The sequence below is a fragment of the Hyperolius riggenbachi genome, chromosome 1, assembly GCF_040937935.1.
Source record: "Hyperolius riggenbachi isolate aHypRig1 chromosome 1, aHypRig1.pri, whole genome shotgun sequence".
Taxonomy (NCBI): Eukaryota; Metazoa; Chordata; class Amphibia; order Anura; family Hyperoliidae; genus Hyperolius; species Hyperolius riggenbachi.
The window spans coordinates 532688813-532710777 of NC_090646.1; the positions used below are offsets into that span (position 1 = coordinate 532688813).

Below are 21965 nucleotides of genomic sequence, written 5' to 3' on the forward strand. Positions count from 1 at the left end.
GCCTGTAAAAAAGAGCCCTGAATCCTCTCAGAGGTGGAATACCAATGTGTAATATCTTACACCCAGAGTACCTGGTACTTGGCTGAGATCGATGCTTTATGGAATGAAGTCTTTTTTTTAGATTTGGATCCGGTGTAAATTTAACATGGCCTTCATCCATATTTTTTTATTTAATAAACAAATCTCCTCAAAAACAAGTGCATTCTGTTAAACTCTTAATATTTCAGCAGAACAAAAATGTAATTATTCTGCTGGAAAGGGCTGAAGACTTTCGTTAAAAGTCTAAAAGTCACTAAGGCAAAGTTCACACTGGGGCATTGGGCTCCATGTAAAAAACAAGATCATAACCGAGGGAAAAGTTGTATCATGTGTTAGGTCAGGTGTGTGATGCGACACATACAGTAAAGCATAGTCAATACAAAGTAAAATGTAAATTATTGATGCTGGATTATGCAAATTTTGTATTCAAATATAAGCAGCCTTAGATTTTTCAAATAGCATAAGTTACATACAAAATTTGCATAATCCTGCATCAACTCAGAATTATTTGCATTGCACTGACCATCCCTACTAATAGGCCTTTGTTAGGACTTCTGATCATTGAGGAATACTCTATATTAAGTACACGGTTTAGAAAGCTATACACTTTGTAACATGGAGTTGGGTTCATCACTCAAATCAGTGTGGAACCTGTCACAAGAATCTGGTCTAGCTGATTGCACTTTGTCAGACTGGGTTGACTTAATGGGCCATTTTGTATGAAAACCTATGCAGCATGAATACGCACCAATCATATTCCTCCTTGGCAGGATTTGATTGGCCTATTTTTAATCTGCATAAAAATTTGCATAAGCCTGCAGTAACCTGGAATTATTTTCATCTCTCTGACAGTCCCTACCTAAAAGAAAAAAAGATCACAAATGACTGTTTCAGGTAACATATCTCTTAACATGCAGTCATAGCTTTTATTTGTTTACAATTTTTCTCAGTTGGACATTTTCTGTTAATAAAAAAAAAAAAAAAAAAAAAAAAACCCTGCAACTTTATGTACAAAAAAAAAAAAAATCAATCAGATTTAACACTAAAGCAGAAGTTAAACACAGATGTTAAATATATAAAAGGTGCTTATTATGTTTGAATGATAGTGTCCCTTTTAAATATAATTTCATTAAACTTGACTTGTTACTGCTATAAGGCGCAGTGCAAATCTCGTCACCGTTAACATTAAAGAGGATATTCAGTCACAGCAGCAGCTATTCATGTCTGCTAGGTGCTGGATCATTGTCATGGTCCCATGCGTCTGATTGTAGAGCAATCTATTTCAGCAGCGAGGAATGCTTCAGCGATTGGTTGGCAATGTCCAGTCGGCCCATGCTGGAGTGTTAGAGGGAAGCCGCTCATATGTCTGAGCCCAGTTCTGCGCACTGCTTGTCCGAGATGTGACTGGCCAGAGACTCAATTATGTTGATCAGCAGATGCTGGCTTAGCGAGCGCAGGTTCGGTAGCTTGGCGACCTTCACATGAGGAATGAAAGGAGGAAATAGTGAGGATTCTCTGTGGCATCTTCTACTTGGATGCATAAACTTACACTGATAGGTTTCCCATTGTTACGTGTGGCTCAAACTCTACTAGCAAAAAATGTCAAAGTGAGCCCAGGAGGTTTATTCACAAAGAGACACAAGTAATAAAAGTGTAGCATCTGCATAGTGAGAAATTTGTGATTTTGCATGTGTTTGTTTTGCTGGGAGAGAAAGCATCCTTTAGACCAGTGTTTCTCAACATTTTATTGGTTTGTACCCCTTTTAACCACTTGCCGACCGCACGCTTATACCGTGCGTCGGCAAAGTGGCAGCTGCAGGACCAGCGACGCAGTACTGCGTCGCCAGCTGCAGGCTGATTAATTAGGAAGCAGCCGCTCGCGCGAGCGGCTGCTTCCTGTCAAATCACGGCGGGGGGCTCCGTGAATAGCCTGCGGGCCGCCGATGGCGGCTCGCAGGCTAAATGTTAACACAAGCGGAAATAATCCGCTTTGTTTACATTGTACGGCGCTGCTGCGCAGCAGCGCCGTAAGGCAGATCGGCGATCCCCGGCCAATCAGCGGCCGGGGATCGCCGCCATGTGACAGGGGACGTCCCGTCACTGGCTGCACAGGACGGATAGCGTCCTGTGCAGCCTCAAACGCCGGGGGGGGGGGGGGGGGGCAGGTAGGAGAGGGAGGGGGAGGATTTTGCCGTGGAGGGGGGCTTTGAGGTGCCCCCCCCCCCCCCCCGCAACACCCAGGCAGGCAGGAGAGATCAGACCCCCCCCTGCACATCATCCCCATAGGGGGGAAAAAAGGGGGGCAATCTGATCTCTCTGCCTGCAACCTGATCTGTGCTGGGGGCTGCACAGCCCACCCAGCACAGATCACTCAAAACAGCGCTGGTCCTTAAGGGGGGGTAAAGGGTGGGTCATCAAGTGGTTAAAACCCAGTACTCACCAATAGAGATGTAGCGAACTGTTCGCAGGCGAACTTTTGCGGGAGTTCGATTCGCCCCATAATGCTCTATTGAGCAAAACTTTGACCCTCTACATCACAGTCAGCAGGCACATTATTGCCAAACACACTGCTCTAACTGCTGGAGGCCCGCCCCCCTGCCTCCTCCAAGCAAGGTCCTTATACCATTTGACTCACTTGTCTGCCTACACTAATTAGTTAAGGGACAGCTGCTTCCCTTTACCCTCCTATCTATTCCCTCCTCCCTCCTACCGGAGGGAGGAGGGTCTCATCTGCCAGGGAATTCCAGTATTTCAAAAGCCAGCTTACATAAAGTGGCTGGGGATTGAACCCAGGTCTCAGTGTATGGTAGGTAACTAACATATCCATTATACCACCAACACTTCTAGCTGAAGCTAGCCTAGCATGTACAATTTATGCTCAATCCAAAAGAAAAATAACATTTATATCATGCTTTTCTCCTGGCAGACTAAAAGCACCAGAGCTGCAGCCACTAGGGCACACTATAGGCAGTAGCAGTGTTGGGAAAACTTAAGTCTCCTACTGAATAGGTACTGGCTTACTGAGCAGACAGAGCTGAGATTCGAACCCTGGTCTCCTGTGTCAGAGACAGAGCCCTTAACCATTACACCATCCAGCCACTGCTTAAGGATATGTAGCCAGGCATGGCCTTGCCACCACCAACACTACATGCTGAAGCCAGCCTTGCATGTACCATTTATGCGCAAAAATACAATTCCGCGGGGAGAGAGAGAGAGAGAGAGATATGAATCTACCTAGCTATCTGGGGGTTCTCTTTGGACAACTGTTGAACACAAAAAGGCAAGGCCATGCTACATATCCTTAAGCAGTGGCTGGATGGTGTAATGGTTAAGGGCTCTGCATCTGACACAGGAGACCAGGGTTCGAATCTCGACTGTCTGTCGAGTAAGCCAGCACCTATTCAGTAGGAGACCTTAGGCAAGTCTTCCTGCTATACTGCCTATAGAGCGTGCCCTAGTGGCTGCAGCTCTGGTGCTTTGAGTCTGCCAGGAGAAAAGTGTGATATAAATGTTATTTGTCTTGTTTTCGCTTGACAACTGTTGAACACAAAAGACAAGGCCATGCCTGGCTACATATCCTTAAACAGTGGCTGGATGGTGTAGTGGTTAAGGGCTCTGCCTCTGACACAGGAGACCAAGGTTCGAATCTCGGCTCTGTCTATTGAGTAAGCCAGCACCTATTCAGTAGGAGACCTTAGGCAAGTCTTCCTAACACTGCTACTGCCTATAGAGCGTGCCCTAGTGGCTGCAGCTCTGGCGCTTTGAGTCCGCCAGGAGAAAAGCGAGATATAAATGTTATTTGTCTTGTCAACTGTTGACCACGAAAGGCAAGGCCATGCCTGCCTACATATCCTTAAGCAGTGGCTGGATGGTGTAATGGTTAAGGGCTCTGCCTCTGGCACAGGAGACCAGGGTTCGAATCTCGGCTCTGTCTGCTCAGTAAGCCAGCACCTATTCAGTAGGAGACCTTAGGCAAGTCTTCCCAACACTGCTACTGCCTATAAAGTGTGCCCTAGTGGCTGCAACTCTGGTGCTTTGAGTCTGCCAGGAGAAAAGCATGATTTTTCTTTTGGATTGAGCATAAATTGTACATGCTAGGCTAGCTTCAGCTAGAAGTGTTGGTGGTATAATGGATATGTTAGTTATCTACCATACACCGAGACTTGGGTTCAATCTCCAGCCACAGTATGTAAGCTCGCATCCCCATTGAAGTCTATTGCGGTTCGCAAACTTTTTTGCAAACCGAACTTTCCGTGGAGGTTCGCGAACCGAAAATCGGAGGTTTGCGACATCTCTACTCACCAAGTACCCCCTAGCATAATAAACATTATCACAAGTACCCCTTGACAAATATATATTCAATCGTAGTACATTATAATTGATTCTAAACAATTTCCAAGCATTTACTATTGATTTTAACCGTAGCTAAAATACTAATCTAGTGTTTGAATAAGATTTATCAATTTTTAAAACTCGAAATTTGTTATTCTTGGTTAAGTACATCAAGCCAGAGTACCCCCTGAAACCATCAGAAGTACCCCCTGGAGTACGCGTACCACATGTTGAAAACCTAGGCTTTAGACTACACTTATCCCTCAGACTCAGAGAATCAACCAGGGCTGCGAAGTCGGTACAAAAATCATCCGACTCTGACTCTTCAGGTTATGAAACCACCGACTCCGGGTACCCAAAATTGCTCCGACTCTTCGACTTGGACTCCTTAGTCTAATACTTATCAGGGCTGTGGAGTTGGTAAAAAAATAATCTGACTCCCAGTTTTATGAAACCACCGACTGTGACTCAAAGTACCCAAAATTGCTCAGACTGCACAGCCCCGGAATCAATGCTGGGCTTCAACTTTTGACATTCACGGCAAGCAGTGCTGGAATGCAAACATAACATTTTTTTATCCATTTACCAGTCATAACAGCAAAGTCTGCACACCACTTGGGCTCCATTCACACTCGGGTACGCAAAATGTATGTTGTGTTATTGTACTTTTTTCAGCGTTTGAGATTAGTGATTCTCATTCCAGTGAATGAGAATCGTGACACAATTGCCGGTAAAGACCTGAATGTAGCGCATTTGCGATCGGCGATGAGAGTAATTCCTTAGGATTACTTGTGCAGCAGCGCTTTGCTGATCGCTGGCGATTAGCAAAGCGTGAATCTTGGGCACAAAGCGCCCGATTGTGAATGGGCCCTTACTGGCCACAGTCAACACTTTTTCCAGACATATACAGTCAAGGCCACTTTCACACTGTTCAGCCCCAATCTGCTGGGCAACAAGCACCATATGGTTGCCATGTAATGGAACTGAGGCAATTTGCATGAATCAACATGAAAACACAGAATATTTACCTGCAACATGAAAACACAGAATATTTACCTGCACTAAATAAATATAGAATTAATACATGCAGCACTTTTGATTGAAATCTTGGGCAAAGGGCTAAATCATACAATTGTGGCATTTTTACATTTTTAATCCAGGTTCTCTTTATGATGCAGCAGATTCCCCCCCCCCCTAAAAAAAAAAAAAAAAAAAAAAAAAAAGAAGAGGTCCAGTAACCATCTACCTCCTATTTTCACACGCAGCAACAGAAAAACTGCCTGCTTCATACACACAGATATGGCTGTGGACAGTTAGGGCTGGTGCACACCCAAAAAAGGATAGCGCAATTGCAAACGCTCAGCGTTTTTTTTTTAATCCATTTTTCAAAGCTAATTCAGGCATGTGCCTAGCACTTTTCTAGATATGCCTAGTGATTTTTGTAACATTTTGATGTGGTTTTTGTTTTTGTACAGTAGAGCTGGAAGTGTACAGCTTTTGTAAACGAAACAGCTTGGAAAGTCACTCTATTCTAGTGTTTTTTAGAGCGATTTTCCACTTTCCTATGCTCTACGGTGAAGCTGAATCCCCTCAGAAATGCTGCCGAACCCGCGTTTACATTTGGGGGAAAAAAAAAAGAAAAAAAAAAATCACATCGCTCTGGTGTGATCCATCCCATTCAAATACATTAGCCAAGCACCTTTCAAAGCGCTAGAGTTTTAAAAAGCGCTCAGAAGTGCTCTTGGTGTGCACCAGCCCTTACTGTGCCCCAGGTTTTGGTTCTGTGACTGCACTAAAGCATGTATAAGTGGACAGGACAAGCATTGAAAAGGGTAACTTAGGGGGTGTTTTCTGCCCTCAAATACAGGGCTGTGGAGTCGGTACAAAAATCATCTAACTCTGACACCTCAGTTTATGAAAACAACAATTCCAGGTACCCAAAATGTCTCCGACTCCTCGACTTCTTAGTCTAATACTTACCAGGGTTGTGGAGTTGGTACAAAAATCACCCGACTGACGTTTATGAAACCACCGACTGACTCCAGGTAAACGAAAATTGCTCTGACTCAAAGACTCCCACTACACAGCCCTGCTCAAATGTGAACTCAACCTAAATGTACACATTGGGGTTGATTCACAAAGAGAAATAGCGGGAGTATCCTCCTGTTACTCGCGCTATTTCATCAGCGTGCCTTAATTGCGCGCTAGTGACCGCGTACAGCGCGTAATCAACCTCCATTTCAGAAGTGCACGCTATGCTACTGTGTAGCAGCATAGCAAGTACTAGTAACTTTACACCCGCTGCACTCCTTCCGCCCTGAGCCCCTTTGGGTCCAGTCACATTAAAGTATCTGATTGGCCCAACAGGCTGCCTGTCACGCCCAGCATGCAATTAAGGCATGCTGATGAAATAGCGCGAGTAACAGGAGGTTACTCATGCTATTTCTCCTAGTGACTTAACCCCATTGTGCACAAGGTCCAAACGAGGCCTGAAAAGCCCTAAAAGGTACTAAAAAGAGAGATACACTTTATTATTATAAGTATATATGGTCAGTGCGGGTGAGACAACTTCATATGAGGGAGAAAATCCCTGCGTCTTATATGGCAAAGGCAAGGATTCCCCGACTTACGAACGCCCGCCGCCACGGAGATTCCCCGTGTTCCCGCTCCGTCCTGCGCCTCCGCTTCTATCCTCTGTGTCCCTTTTACCTCTCCCATGTCCACGTTTCCCTTCCCTGTGTCCCTGCTATCTCCCCCATGTCCTCGTTATCTCCTCTGTGTGCCAGCTTCCCTCTCCCTTGTCGTGGAGGGAATCGTGGACACAGGGAAGGTAACGGGGACACCTGGGAGGACGGGGGGGGGGGGGGGACACCTGGGAGGACAGAAGGGGGGGGACACTTGGGAGGACAGAAGGGGGGACCCCTGGGACGCCGGAAGGGGGGGGGGGCCTGGGAGGACAAAATTGGGGGGGGGGGGGGGGACACCTGGGAGGACAGAAGGGGGGACACCTGGGAGGACAGAAGGGGGGACACCTGGGAGGACAGAAGGGGGGACACCTGGGAGGACAGAAGGGGGGACTCTTGGGGACAGGAGGGACATCTGGCAGAACAGAAGGGGACACAGGAGGATATCATTTGGGAAAGAACATCTACAAGACGCTCCTGGAACATGGACGTACCAGGTTTAGTACATATATTTTTTTACCCTGGTTTTTGCCCTTTTAACCTAGGTGCGTCTTATATTCCGGAGCATCTTATACAGTGAAAAATATGGTGTTTTCAGTGCAACATAATATATATCTATAAACCCAACGAGGATAGTTTGCTGGATTGGTCCACTATTTTCCGACTAAGATCTGGTGCTGGACAGGCAGCATATCTACAGATAGTTACACCCCACTCTTAGATATGGAGGGGGATAAACAAGGACCCTCCCATCATATAAAGTTGTCACACCTGCACTGACTGACCATAAATAAATACTTTTAATAATAAAGTGTACCTCTCTTTTTAGTATCTTAAAGGCCTTTCCTGTCATCGTTTGGACCTTGTGCACAGTTCTATTTTCCCCTGCTACTACCTCTTGGATAGTTTGATAAATGTACACATAGCAGTTTTCTGACAATTAGTCATTAAAGTGTTAAAAGCCATGCACAGAGACAGGACAGACAATGAAATGATTTTTATTGGTCCACAGAATTAGTAGAAAGTGGACAGAACTCTAGAAAGTAGTACAGACTGATGAGCACACATTCAGAACAATGAGCAGTACATGGCACCACTTATCCATCCACAGACAATACCTAAAGGTAAATATAGTTATAGTATAATTTGAGGAATGGAGCAGCCAATGGTTCTCTAGCACCAACTCTGCACAGAATGCATGCCAAGATCCTGACTTTCCTAGGCAATCAGTAGGAAAAAAAGTATGCATGTTCTCATTCAAGGTGGTCACAGAGCAGCTGTAATACATGTGGATGCAGGACTGGTGCATGATGACATGGATTCCCTTACTCCATTAGGCTCCCATCAAATGAGTAGAAATCTCAACAGAAGCCACCATATACAGTAAGATAACAGACATTTATCAAACAAGGCACATGGTGTTATTAGCCCTCTATGCTCTCATGTAGTACACACACATACACAGAGGACAAGGTTAGTTGTTGTAAGAGCCAGAAGAAAAGCCTGCTCCAACACTGAAGAGGGGAGGACAGCATGGTCCCAGAGCCCAAGAAAAGATGCCACCAACCTTGGTGAACTGATGGACAATGATGTGAAGGCAATGCTTCTTCATATCTAGGGCTTGTGTCTTATCTGCAGCCTCTAGGATCTAAAGAAAAAGCAAAAATGAACGTAACGAATAACATTTAAAAAATAAAAACGATGGTTTTAACTGCAATACAATTTAATTGTTGAGCAGAAATTAACACTGTTTAAAGTGTTATGAATTGCCGTAGCTCCATAACTTCATCTTGACTTTACTTACTGCAGCAAGACTATATGGTATTTTATTAAAGACAACCATGTGAAAGGATACCAACTTCAAGAAGACTGCTCATTCTAGCATGAGCAGAGGTGAGTGCACATGTCATACATACCCAAGGCTGGATTTATACATTTTCCGCCCCTAGGCCAAGTGTGTTGTGGCTCCCCATCTATGTGCAGCCCCCTCTTCCATGTGGAACATGTACTGCAGCCCCTCTCTTTTATGCCTTGAGCATCAGCTTCCCTTTTCCCATGTGTTGATCCCCATTTGCATCTTTCTCTTTCATATGTAGCCATCCCCATTTGAAGGCCAGGTGCCACCTTTGACTGCAGCCACCCAAAGCCCGGGCCTTTGTGGCCTTTTAATAAATCCAAACATGTACCAGTACATTTACCTGACTGTAGAATTGGTATCCTGGCTGTTGTACATGCGCTGTGACCTCTTTCAGATGAGATCAGTCACTCCACTCCAAAATGCCTTAAGGAACCACTATCGTGAAAAAAGTAGGCAGTTAAAATCTGACAGAATTGACAGGTTTTAGGCCAGTCCATCTCCTCCTAGGGGATTCTCAGGGTTTTCTTTGTTTTTAACAGCATTTCCTGAACAGCCGTTTAACTGCCAAAATAGTAAGATACCAACCAGCCTCCCTACTGACTTGCACGCTAGTATTTTGTCAGACTTTGCAACTGCTGTTCAGGAAATGCTGTTGAAAACAAAGAAAACCCTGAGAATCCCTAAGGGCCCTTTTCAATTCATAAAGTGATGTGAATGCAGCTACCTAACTGCATTGCATCACTTCCGCTGCTTGCCGTGTCACTTCCACATCTCCCGATGCCGAAGTGAATTGAGGAGATGGGACGCGGGTGCGGACGGTTGCGGTCATGTGAGAATCTGCAGCATGCTGCAGATTCTCGGATCGCTCCGCACAACATGCACGCAATGGTAACTGTTCCATTGCCGTGCATGCGTTTCAGGACACCCGCGGTGCGATGTGGCTATGTAGCCGCATCGCACTGCGTCTTATGGAAACGAGCCCTTATGAAGAGATGGACTGGCCCAAAGCCTGTTGGTTCTGTCAGATTTTCACTGCCTACTTTTTTTTTGCGATAGTGGTCCTTTAAGGTCATTTTTTGTTATAGGAACATTTCATTTGAAAGATGCTGCAAACCAGATATGTTTTGTATAGCCATGGTATGCTATTTTGGGGTAAAGCAATAGAATTATGCTACAGTAATCATGGCACTTGTTCTTATTCAAGCAGACTTTTTTTAATAGTCCAAATAATGCTATCAAACTTAGAGTTCTGTCACTATAATTTTTTTAAAAAAAGTATACAAACATATTAAGGTTACTTATTATAGATGCATATAAAGGTTCATACACACCTACCAACTATCTACCAAACTTGTCTGTTAAGCCCCATACAGCTATTGTTGTGAAACAAGTTGAAACAACTAAAAAAAAGTATTTTGCTATTATTCAAACAGCTGCTAAAACTGATAAGACCTCAATCCAACTGTTGGATTGACTTCTTACGAGTCTTATCAGCTTTTTGAACAATAGCAAAAGATTTTTTTAGTGGTTTCAACCTGTTTCACAACAAAAGCTGTTTGACAATTGTGCTGCATAAAAGACAACTGTTGAGCATGTGAACAGACAAGTTTGGCAGATGGTTGGTGTGTATGAACCTGAAGCGAGTAAAATTATTTAAAATAAACACATGATGTAGCTGCAAATGAATATTACATACTTACCTCGCCATCAGTTCCTCTCAGAGGCATACCATTTTCTTCTTACAGTGATCCCTTTCAGTTCTGACAATATTTTGTCAGAACTGAAATATACCAGTTGCTGTCAGTTAGATATCAGCAGCTGTCAGTTATAACTGAATGTGCAAGGTAATGTCAATGTTTCCCTTTGGCTCATGTGGGTGATATTACAGTTTAAAAGTGTGCTGACCAGGAAGCTGTTATAGGGTAATGGCGATTTTTAACATGGAGGAGGGAGAAATCCATTGATCACAGTGGACAAATGGGACGCAGGAGAGGAGAAAGAGATTGAGGAGTAGACTACATGGGAGGCAAGTATGACATGTGTATGGTTATTTTGACTTTTTATTTTCAGTTCAGGTTTTCTTTAAGAGCAGCTCCTCAATTATCCTCCAGATTAAAATGATTGTCTTCCTTTGTGCTACTTGTAGACTAGTGATGCACAATGAATGATCTGCAGATCTGGAGTTGATGCAAATCTTAAACCCAATCTACATGATACGATTCTTTGTGCGATTCGATTACGATTCTATTTACGATCCGATTAAATCCGACATGTCCGATCGGGATTCGATTAGGTTCAATTCGATTTGCTATTGCAAAACAATGGCAAATCGAATTGAATCGAATCCCGATCTGACACGTCGGATTTAATCGTATATTAATCGAATCGCACAAAGAATCGTATCATGTAGATGGGGCTTTATGGTCATTTTATGCTGTCTGAAAAAGGAAAAAGATCAAATGCAAACACTGCTATATTGTAACGGTTCATCTTCAGGCTGAATACATTTGCATGAGATTTATATCAACTCGGAATTACTGGCATCTCAATGACTCGCTATTGCAGACACTCATCCTGTAAATCACTCACAGGGCCTCAAAGAAAGTTAGAATTAAGAAGCAATGCTGATTATTCAAGGCAAGTGATCAGGTCATGCAAACACATGCCCTGCTGGTTTATGTGAGGTGTGATCTTAGTGGCTGGCAAGCTTTATCGGCATTCCTACCTGAAGCACGTTCTCCACTGTCACATTCATCTCCAGGTTCTGCCTGCAATAGGCCTGCAGTCTGTTGCTGAAGAATCCATAGTAATAGGGAGCAGAGAACAGGTAACTGAAAGGCTAGTTAAGGATGTTTCACATCATTTCTGTCTTCAGTTCCTCTCTCACCTCACCATCTGAGTATTTTTGTACTGGTCACATACGGTAGTTCTTATCTAATGAGGCAACCCACAGTGCTCTGGGGTCATCATAGGGAGATTTTATCATTTCCATCAATATGACCAATTATGTTCTATTCATTTTAAAGTCATAACAGGGACAAATAGGATAATGTCATCACACTGAGTAGTGAAGCCGTGGGCCTTGTACTGTACTGAGCACAACAGTCTAAACTGGCTGCTACTGGAACTGCAATGTAATGTGATCCAAGCTAGAGGCTGCAGTTTGGTATATATGTTACGGCCAGAACCCGAAGTCTGGCCACTTCGGGTTCTGGCCGGTCAGTATGCGAAGTGGCCGGCTCATGCGGCCAATGTGTGAAACGGGCTTCAGTTTCGGACTTTGGCCGGCCAGAACGCGTTGTGACTTCACGTGGCCGGCCAAGTCCCGAAGTCCCGCTCACCGCCGCCAAGAAGCCCCGCTCACCTCATCCCCTGCTGCGGCTGCCGCTAACGTATTCAGACCTCCGATCAGGGCGACCGTAGCAGGGAGGCAGAGAGGCATAGCAGCTGCCAGCACAGCTCACGCGAGACCCGCTGGACCCGAACACTTCAATGCAGAAGTGACGTCATTAAACACTTCTTCTGCATTGGAAGTGTATGGGTCCGGGAGGGTAGCGTGCGCGCTGCTCTGCCTTTCTCCGCCTGGTGGTCGCCCTGATCGGAGGTCTGAGTACTTAGCGGCAGCAGGGGATGAGGTGAGCGGGGCTTCCTGGCGGCGCCTCCAGCAACGCTCCCCCAGCCCAGTAAAGCTCCCCCCAGCCCAGTAAAGCTCCCCCCAGCGCAGCAAAGCACCCCCAGCTATGCAAAGCCGCCCCCCCCCTCGACCATGCAAAGCATTTCCAGCCACGACCAGCCCAGCAAAGACCCCCCCCCCACCAGCCATGCACAGCCCCCCAGCAAAGCACCCACCACAGCCATGCACAGCCCCCCCCCCCCCAGCCATGCACAGAACACCCACAGCCATGCACAGCCCCCTAGCAAAGACCCCCCCCAGCCATGCGCAGAACACCCAAAGCCATGCACAGCCCCCTAGCAGAGCACCCACAGCCATGCACAGCCCCCCAGCAAAGCACCCACCACAGCCATGCACAGCCCCCCAGCAAAGACCCCCCCAGCGATGCGCAGCGCAGAACACCCACAGCCATACACAGCCCCCCAGCAGAGCACGCACAGCCCCCCAGCAAAGACCCCCCCCAGCCATGCACAGCCCCCCACAAAGCACCCACAGCCCTGCACAGCCCCCAGCAGAGCACCCACAGCCCTGCACAGCCCCCAGCAGAGCACCCACAGCCCTGCACAGCCCCCAGCAGAGCACCCCCAGCCATGCACAGCCCCCCAGCAAAGCACCCCCAGCCATGCACAGCCCCCCAGCAAAGCACCCCCAGCCATGGACAGCCCCCCAGCAAAGCACCCACAGCCATGCATTCCCCCTCATCTGTGACTAATCACCACTGTAATTTGATCTCTCCCCTGTGTCACCTGACTTCCACAGCAGAGCAGGTAATTTAAAAGCACAGGATGTTAACAATGTCTTCTCCCAAGAAAGCAGGATGTAGACACACTGCAGATTTATTGCAGGATTTGTATCAGCTGTAATTAAATGCTTATTTTTTTTTTTTTTTAAAGAAAAAGATTAGTATGCTGTATCTTTCAGAGCAGAGCGGAAGTGCCATTCATGGTGCTGGACAGGACCCGGGATGTTCTGGAATTTGTGCGTTTTGGACTTTGGCCGACTGACTTTGGCCGTGTCTAGAATTGGCCGGCCAATGTCAGAAATTCCCAGCATTTTGGACTTTGACCGACGTCAAATCAGCCAGTTCTAGAAACGGCCGGCCAATTCAAGAATTGGCCGATTTCTGGTTTTGGCCGTAACATATACAAGCCTGCAGGACAGGCGAGTTATCACTGCGTGGTCACTGTTACTAGATTTGAGTGTGCGGTGTCCACAGCCATGAGACAACTGAACCTGGTTTGGTAGCCTGCTACATCATTATGTGCGGCCACGAAGAAAACAGAAAGGACATACTGCGCATGCGCGGCGCAGTATGTCCGGAAGACAAGTCAGGAGAGTCATCTGACTTGCTGAGAAAACCAGGAAGGATTACAGGAGAACAGAGGCTGGCTGAGCAGAACAGAAGGAGCGGTAAGTATTAGCTCTTACTCCCCTACCCACTGCATATTAGGATTTTTTGACATCTGGTATCCTTTAATACCAATTGTATTATCTTTATTTCTATAATGCCATTATATATTGCAGTGCTATATAAAATGTAACACTGTTGGGTGACAAACACATACACAGTCCATTTACATCTATCAATATATGTACACTCAGTCACTCATACATACAATTGTTACAGTGTTCCACATAGCTTTTACCATCACCCAACTGGCAAGCCAGCCTTGCATCTGTTGCTATGGAGGGCGCAGAAGCGATGACTGGTGACAGAAGTGAGCAATGTCCAGCTCCATTGTGTCAGGGGGTCAGTAGAGCATCAATGTCACTAAAGATCCAGCGCGCCACATCTTTAAGCAACATTGGGTGGCTCATGAGGTCATTCTAGACTCTCTATTGTTATGTCCTTAGCGCTCACCTCAGCTGCGTTTTCCTATAGGGATGTTTCAGATGAACGGATGCTGGCGCCCATCCCTGTATACCGCCGAGATCCGCTGCGTGCCGCACTGAGATGAATAGGAACGTTCATCTCAATGCGTTGACGGTCGAGCAGGAAATGATAGCAAATGTTTTTCTAGCAGAAAAGGGGCTGACTAGCCCGAAACAAGCCGACGCCATCTAACCGTGGATCCAGCCCTAAGACACATGTTGACATATGCATATAGGATAACCTGACCTCTAAAACGCATAAGTCAGCAGACAGCAAAACATAGGTCAGCAATGGCGAACCTATGGCACGCGTAGCCTAATCTGCTGGCACGCCAACGCTGCTTATGAACTGGTCGCCGCGCCAGTTCATAGCCCGCAGTCTCCCGGGAGGCAGAGCAGGGCTACGGGAAGATGGCGTTCGTAGCCCTGTACTGGAGACTATTTGTGTCTCCAGTACAGGGCTTAGGGCGCCATCTTGCTGTAGCCCTGCTCTCTGCCTGTCAGCGTGGGAGACTGCAGGAGGATCGTCCGGGGGAGATGCACGTCAGAGCCCGGCCGAGAGAGAAGACTTCTGTCAGGTGAGTACATTACTTTTTTTGCAGGTAAAATGCGGCCCACTGTGTTCTTTTCTGCTAAAATGTTTCCCACATTGCATGTATTTTCTGGTAAATTGTGGCCCAAAATTCCTTCCCGACTCCAGATGGCAATCAGATAAAATCCCTGGATCAACATCATTAGGCATAACCTAGTAATTGTAGCCATGGATGTCTTTCAACGCAAGGAAAGCATCTAAGCCCCCTTTAAATGCAGGTATAGTTTGCCATAACGACTTCCTGTGGCAATGCATTCCACATCTTAATCACTCTTACTGTAAAGAACCCTTTCCTAAATAAATGGCTAAAACGTTTTTCCTCCATGGCAGATCATGCCCTCTAGTCCTTTGAGAAGGCCTAGGGACAAAAAGCTCATCCGCCAAGCTATTATATTGCCCTCTGATGTAATTATACATGTTAATTAGATCTCCTCTAATGCGTCTTTTCTCTAGACTAAATAAACCCAGTTTATCTAACCTTTCTTGGTAAGCGAGACCTTCCATCCCACGTATCCATTTTGTTGCTCGTCTCTGCACCTGCTTATGTGGCCCACTGCGTTTATTTTCTGGTGAAATGTGGCCCGCTGCGTCTATTTTCTGGTGAAATGTGGCCCGCTGCGTCTATTTTCTGGTGAAATGCGGCCCACTGCGTCTATTTTCTGGTGAAATGCGTCCCACTGCGTCTATTTTATGGTGAAATGCGGCCCACTGCGTCTATTTTATGGTGAAATGTTGCTCACATTGCATTATTTTCTGGTGAAAAGTTTCCCACATTGCGTTATTTTCTGCTAAAATGTTTCCCACATTGCTTTATTTTCTGGTGAAATGCTGCCCACTGCATTTATTTTCTGCTGAAATGTTGCCCGCATTGCGTTTATCTTCTAGTGTCTGAGGTAACTGTTGCTGCATTTATTATTTAATGGTCATAGTTGGCTATATATGCTGCTTTGGTGTTACGGTATACTAATAAATAGCATCACACAGTTTCTGCACACCCATGATGCGAATCCTCGTTTCACCACATCATGGCGGAAACACTGCTTTCTTATGCCTCGCTGTTACATCATTACGTTCGCTCCGCCCATACAATGTCATGGCCACGCCCATTGTTTGGTGCGGCGCGCCACAACCCCCCCCCCCCCCCCCCCATTGGCACTCGGTGATAAATAAGTCGATGTTAGGTCACAGTTTGGGCACTCAGCCTCTGAAAGTTTAGCCATCACTGACATAGGTGAACAAAGTTAACACAAAGTCCAGGAGTCAGAAGGAAATAAGGAACCAGCTATATTCACAAACAAGGAAAAAGTTAGGCACCAGCTGCCATTTTTAATGAACCTTGTCCAATTTCTTCTAAGATTTGTCCAGCCCTGATATAACTTACACACTGTTATAGTTTCCTTCATGATACAAACAGGGAGAAGCTTTTTATGGCCTGCTCTCGGTGTTCACCATTACCTTGCAATTATCAAAGAGGCAGAAGCAGTAAGCTCACACCATGTGTACTACTAACAGCAGTCAGGAAAATTGATTTGTTTTTCCTATTATTTGAGGGCCATGGCTCTATAACACACATATACTGTATTTTGCATCAGACTGCAATCTGGCAGCACAAGGTAACTGTTCTATCTAACTGTGGAAGTCAATGAAGCAACCAAATAAAAAAAAAGGATACAGTGAATCTTCAGGAGGCATATTGACTTCTCCATAGTAAATGTATCGCAACAGTGACTCAAAGGCCTGCTTGCTTGGCACCATCTCTCCAATAGAGATATTCACCTGACCGTCCTCAGGCATGAAAGATCTGAACATGGCCTCAAAATAGCTGCAGAAATGAAGAGAATGATATAGCACAAAGCAAACAATAAAACAATATGCAAAGCTTAAAGGGAACCTGAGACGAAAGAAGTGTCAGGCTCTATACTTACCTGGGACTTCCTTAAGCCCCCTTAAAGCGGAATATAACCCTGCATTTCAACTTTGCTCTAAAACATTATTTACAGCATATTATATGCAGCCAGCATTTTTTTTTAACTAGACCAGCATTGGAAGGGTTAAACACAGAGGTTTAAAGTTCCGTGGAGAGATATGCAGAAGTTCAGATAGATACATTTAACTAAATAGAATGTAACAAGTGATAAATATTACACACTCTTTGGCTGTCCTCCAGCTCCTTCTCAGTCAGAGAGATGAGTCACATTCAACACTTAGATACATTTATGTAAACAAAATGTATCTATGTAAGCTTCGGACGCGTCTGCAGTTCTCTCTAGGAACTTTAAAGCTCTGTGTAACCCTTCCAATGCTGGTCTAGTAAAAAAAAATGCTGGTTGCATATAATATACTGTAAATAATGTTTGAGAGCAAAGTTGAAATGCAGGGTTATATTCCGCTTTAAGACCGCTCGTTCCCTCGCCATCTCCCTGGGTGGCTCCTGCGTCCTGCTGGATGGCCCAATAGCTTGGCTGAGTCGCGTATGCCTCCTTCGCTGGGTGTGTTCTGCGAGCGATGGGGCCACGTGCGCAGCTAGACCTGCGTGACAAAGCGCGACTCGGCCATGCTATCTGGCCGTCCAGTGGGGAACAGGAGCCACCCGAGGAGACTGAGGGACTGAGCGGCCTTAAAGCGGAATATAACCCTGCATTTCAACTTTGCTCTAAAACATTATTTACAGTATATTATATGCAACCAGCATTTTTTTTTTTAATAGACCAGCATTGGAAGGGTTACACAGGGCTTTAAAGTTCCTGGAGATTTCTGCAGACGCATCCGAAGCTCAGATAGTTACATTTTGTTTACATAAATGTATCTAAGTGTTGAATGTTACACACTTTGGCTGTCCTCCAGCTCAGTCAGAGAGAGTGAGTCACATTCAGCACTTAGATACATTTATGTAAACAAAATGCAACTATCTGAGCTTTGGATGCGTCTGCAGAAATCTCCAGGAACGTTAAAGCCCTGTGTAACCCTTCCAATGCTGGTCTAGTAAAAAAAAAAAAAAAAGCTTTTTGCATATAATATGCTGTAAATAATGTTTTAGAGCAAAGTTGAAATGCAGGGTTATATTCCGCTTTAAGGAAGCACCAGGTAAGTATGGTACCTGATACAGTTTTCAACTCAGGTACACTTTAATTACGTTAACTGCAGGTAAAATGGAGTGGCTGCCCTCATCCTGATTTCCTTTACTATTCCAAATATTGCACACCAATCTTTGAAGCCCTAGTCAGGCTCACACCATTACTACATATTAAATGGAATACATCAGAATCGGCAATGCACAACATTTTGCACACTGTACATATACCATTTTTGCATTATTCATTTTTAATAATTTGGCTGGGTTTGCAAAACTGATTTCCTGTGCCAGTGCCCAATTATGCTTGGATAGACCGAGCAGCAGAACGAAAAGGAACACAGCTGCAATAACCACAAGGGATTTTTGAAATTTGAAATGGTAATTTCTAAATTTACATTTAGAAACATGATTGCCTTAAGAATTTGCATCGTTCAACCGGTTGACCAAAAGTAATACCTATTACATTTTCAATTGACTGAACAAATGCTGACTTACAAGCATCCAGTCCCTGTTAAATGTAACCTCATTGTACATGAAATGCTGAATTGTTCTGATCTGGAAGGGAATACATCCCTAATGTTCTCGGCTTCCACCGAATCACAGTAAAGGCTATTACCGGATATTGTTACATTTTTCCAGGAGTTACTGGTCTGCCAAACCTTCATGGGAGCAGCGATAACTCATTCAGAAGGTCCCATTAGAACAGGGGTGCCCACACTTTTTCGGCTCGCGAGCTACTTTAAAATTCGCCGAGGCCAGGAGATCTACCAACGTTTTAAATGCACCCCCCCCCCTGAAAGGTAGTTAGGCATAGGTCCCCTCAGTACAGGTTAGCTAGGCATAGGTCCCCTCAGTACAGGTTAGCTAGGCATAGGTCCCCTCAGTACAGGTTAGCTAGGCATAGGTCCCCTCAGTACAGGTTAGCTAGGCATAGGTCCCTCAGTACAGGTTAGCTAGGTATAGGTCCCATCAGTACAGGTTAGCTAGGCATAGGTCCCCTCAGTACAGGTCAGCTAGGCATAGGTCCCCTCAGTACAGGTTAGCTAGGCATAGGTCCCTTCAGTACAGGTTAGCTAGGCATAGGTCCCTTCAGTACAGGTTAGCTAGGCATAGGTCCCCTCAGTACAGGTCAGCTAGGCATAGGTCCCCTCAGTACAGGTTAGCTAGGCATAGGTCCCTCAGTACAGGTTAGCTAGGCATAGGTCCCCTCAGTACAGGTCAGCTAGGCATAGGTCCCCTCAGTACAGGTCAGCTAGGCATAGGTCCCCTCAGTACAGGTTAGCTAGGCATAGGTCCCCTCAGTACAGGTTAGCTAGGTATAGGGCGGGCACACTTACCTCCCTTCAACTGTGGAGTCTGCGGGTTTGTCATCTCCCCATACAGGCCATGTGCAGCAGCGATGCGGGCAGCCATGACACCTCGTGCGCACAGCCAACTTCACAGCGGAGATCACATCACCAGGCGGCTGAGGGAGCGCTCCGGCGGGCAGCGTGAGAGGAGGCGGAAGTGTTGCCTCCAGCGCCGCCCCCAGCCATGACACTGCTGCCCTTAGCCTCTCAGCCGCGCCTCTCTCCTCTCCTGATTGGACACATCAGCGGCCAGCAGCAGAATCTGATAGGACGCGGCCAAGTGGCCGCGTTCTACAGCTGCTGGCCACAAAAGTCAATGGGATGCGGCCAGGAGGCCGCGATCTACCAATCAGGCGGTCGCGATCTACCGGTAGATCGCGATCGACCTATTGGGCAGCCCTGCATTAGAACATCTAATCTTGCCATTTCTTTATGTAGGAAAGGGTAATGGACAGAGAGACAGAGTCAGTCATCTCTGCTTCTTGAAATGAATAACAACAGATCGATAGGCCCATCCAGAATGCATTGAAAACCATAGCAGAGTCAATCTCTGAGCGATCCAAGGCACTACAGATACGGTTAAGGTCCATAAAGATTTGTACAGAAACAACATTTTTTTCTAATATTGGTTCTGTACCTTACCACAATGAATGTTAAATGAAACAACTCTGACGCAGTTGATGTGCAACTTTGAGCTTTAATTCAGTGGGGAGGACAAAATGATTGCTTAAAAAAAATGCTTCAGTTGCCTCACATTTTTAACACAATCCCTTCTTTACAGGGACTCAAAAATAATTGGACAATTGACTCAAAGGCTACTCCATGGGCAAGTCTGTTGTTATGTCATCGATTAAGCAGTGCAGGGCTGTAAATAAGCGTCACTACTCTTCAGGCAAGCAACACATTCTGTTGCTATGCATGGAGCAGGATGGGCAATGGCGTGAGTGAATGGTGGAGCAGGTGTGGTCAACAGGAATCATCCACCATGAACCAATGAGAATTCTCCCTGTTGCTGAGGATTCCCATTGGTCTTTTGTAGCCTAATAGAGATTCCCATGCTTCTGTCAGCCACCGGGCTGTGTACAGGGACCGAGGGGCGATGATTAGCGATGGGGCACGCAGCCCAGGGCAGATGAGTTACCCCCATAGGCTATAAGGGGGAACGCATCCACCTACCTGGGATTATCGCTGACTGCACAAAAGTGGGGTCCGCTTACCGCAACGGATCCCACAAATCCATTGTAGAGTGACAAATGTGAACAGCTTCTATTTATAAAATAGAGTCCACTGTCAGTTTAAGGATGAGCGGTGAATGAACAAAAATGTCCGTTCTCCGCTCAAGTGGAAACAGAGCCTTACTGTGGCACTACTGTGATAATCTAAAATATGTGTGATGGTGCAGAGCTGTGCATGGGGATGGTAGTAACAATCTTACTGAGGCATTAATACCAACCCCATCCTCATACGTCACTCTATTCCATTTCACATTACTGCAGCACTGGCCCCAGCCCACCTGTAATTTAAAGCCCAAGTTCAAGCACAGATTTATTTAACTTAATAAGACATGATTTTGAATTCTAAGTAAAAACTGTTTTCTTAAATAAACCTGCAAAAGCAGTTTTTTTGCACCAGGTCAGAGTTCCTCATTTTGTTAGCAGCCTACTGTGTTGCAGTAAACAGAACGCAAACTCCTGACCTAAAGAGTATTCCCGGACAAGCAGATGCGTTTCCCATGCAAACCAATGGTGGAAATGCATCTGCTACAGAGTAACTGGACAACAGCATGGAACAGACTCTGAACTGTCTGCTCCAAACCGAGCAGACCCATCCCATGTGGGAATCGAGTCTAAGCCTGAAAGATTCTCCTTTTTCCTATCACAGGAAGTTTTTGTTTTTAGCATGCTCAGGAAACAACTGCAAATATGTCTAAGTACTCAGTTTCTGCAATCAGATAAACACATGCCATAGAAGGCGGTGCACACCTGGATCGGGCGGCAAGGATGGCTTTGTGTGCTGGTCTTGGGTGTCCATCCAGCAACAAAGTGATGTCACAGAAATCTCTTCCTGCACCTTCCAGGCATGCTTTCATATCCTGCACAAGGGATGTGCCTAAAACATACACAAAGGAGAAGTGGTCATTATTACCTTATAAAAGAAAAGGTTATTCTCTCAGAGCCTTGCTGTCTTTGCACTGCAGCTGAACACTTAGCTGCCCTCCAGTAGCAGAGGGCAATAGATTTCAATGACCAAGTGTTTTGGCAACAAGTGCTTTATCATGTGACTTTTAAATGACAACAATCACCGGCTGAGAATAAATCTCTCTAGCTGGCAATTATGCTGGGGACACACAATGCTATTTTCTGTCCGATTGATGAGAATCAGACGACTAGTTCCATCATGTGCGATCAGCTCCAGTTCGATAAAATGATCAATTTTTCGAAGTTACCACAGTCTTACAAAATGTATGTTCGGAGTTCATGAATGGGCGCAAGA

At 45.6% G+C, this 21965-nt stretch overlaps 1 protein-coding gene across 1 annotated transcript in view; it reads right to left on the reverse strand.

Moving 5' to 3' along the window:
• Nucleotides 1–1016: 1016 nt before the first annotated feature.
• LZTR1 (leucine zipper like post translational regulator 1) overlaps nt 1017–21965 on the reverse strand; it is a 74659-nt gene continuing 53710 nt past the window's right edge. Inside the window, exons 16-20 of the mRNA XM_068246567.1 lie at nt 21455–21581; nt 16723–16872; nt 11639–11744; nt 8623–8703; nt 1017–1514 (exon numbers count right to left, since the gene is read on the reverse strand). Coding sequence (XP_068102668.1) covers nt 1398–1514; nt 8623–8703; nt 11639–11744; nt 16723–16872; nt 21455–21581 — 581 coding nt within the window. The 3' untranslated portion in view covers nt 1017–1397. The remainder of the gene's footprint in view (nt 1515–8622; nt 8704–11638; nt 11745–16722; nt 16873–21454; nt 21582–21965) is intronic.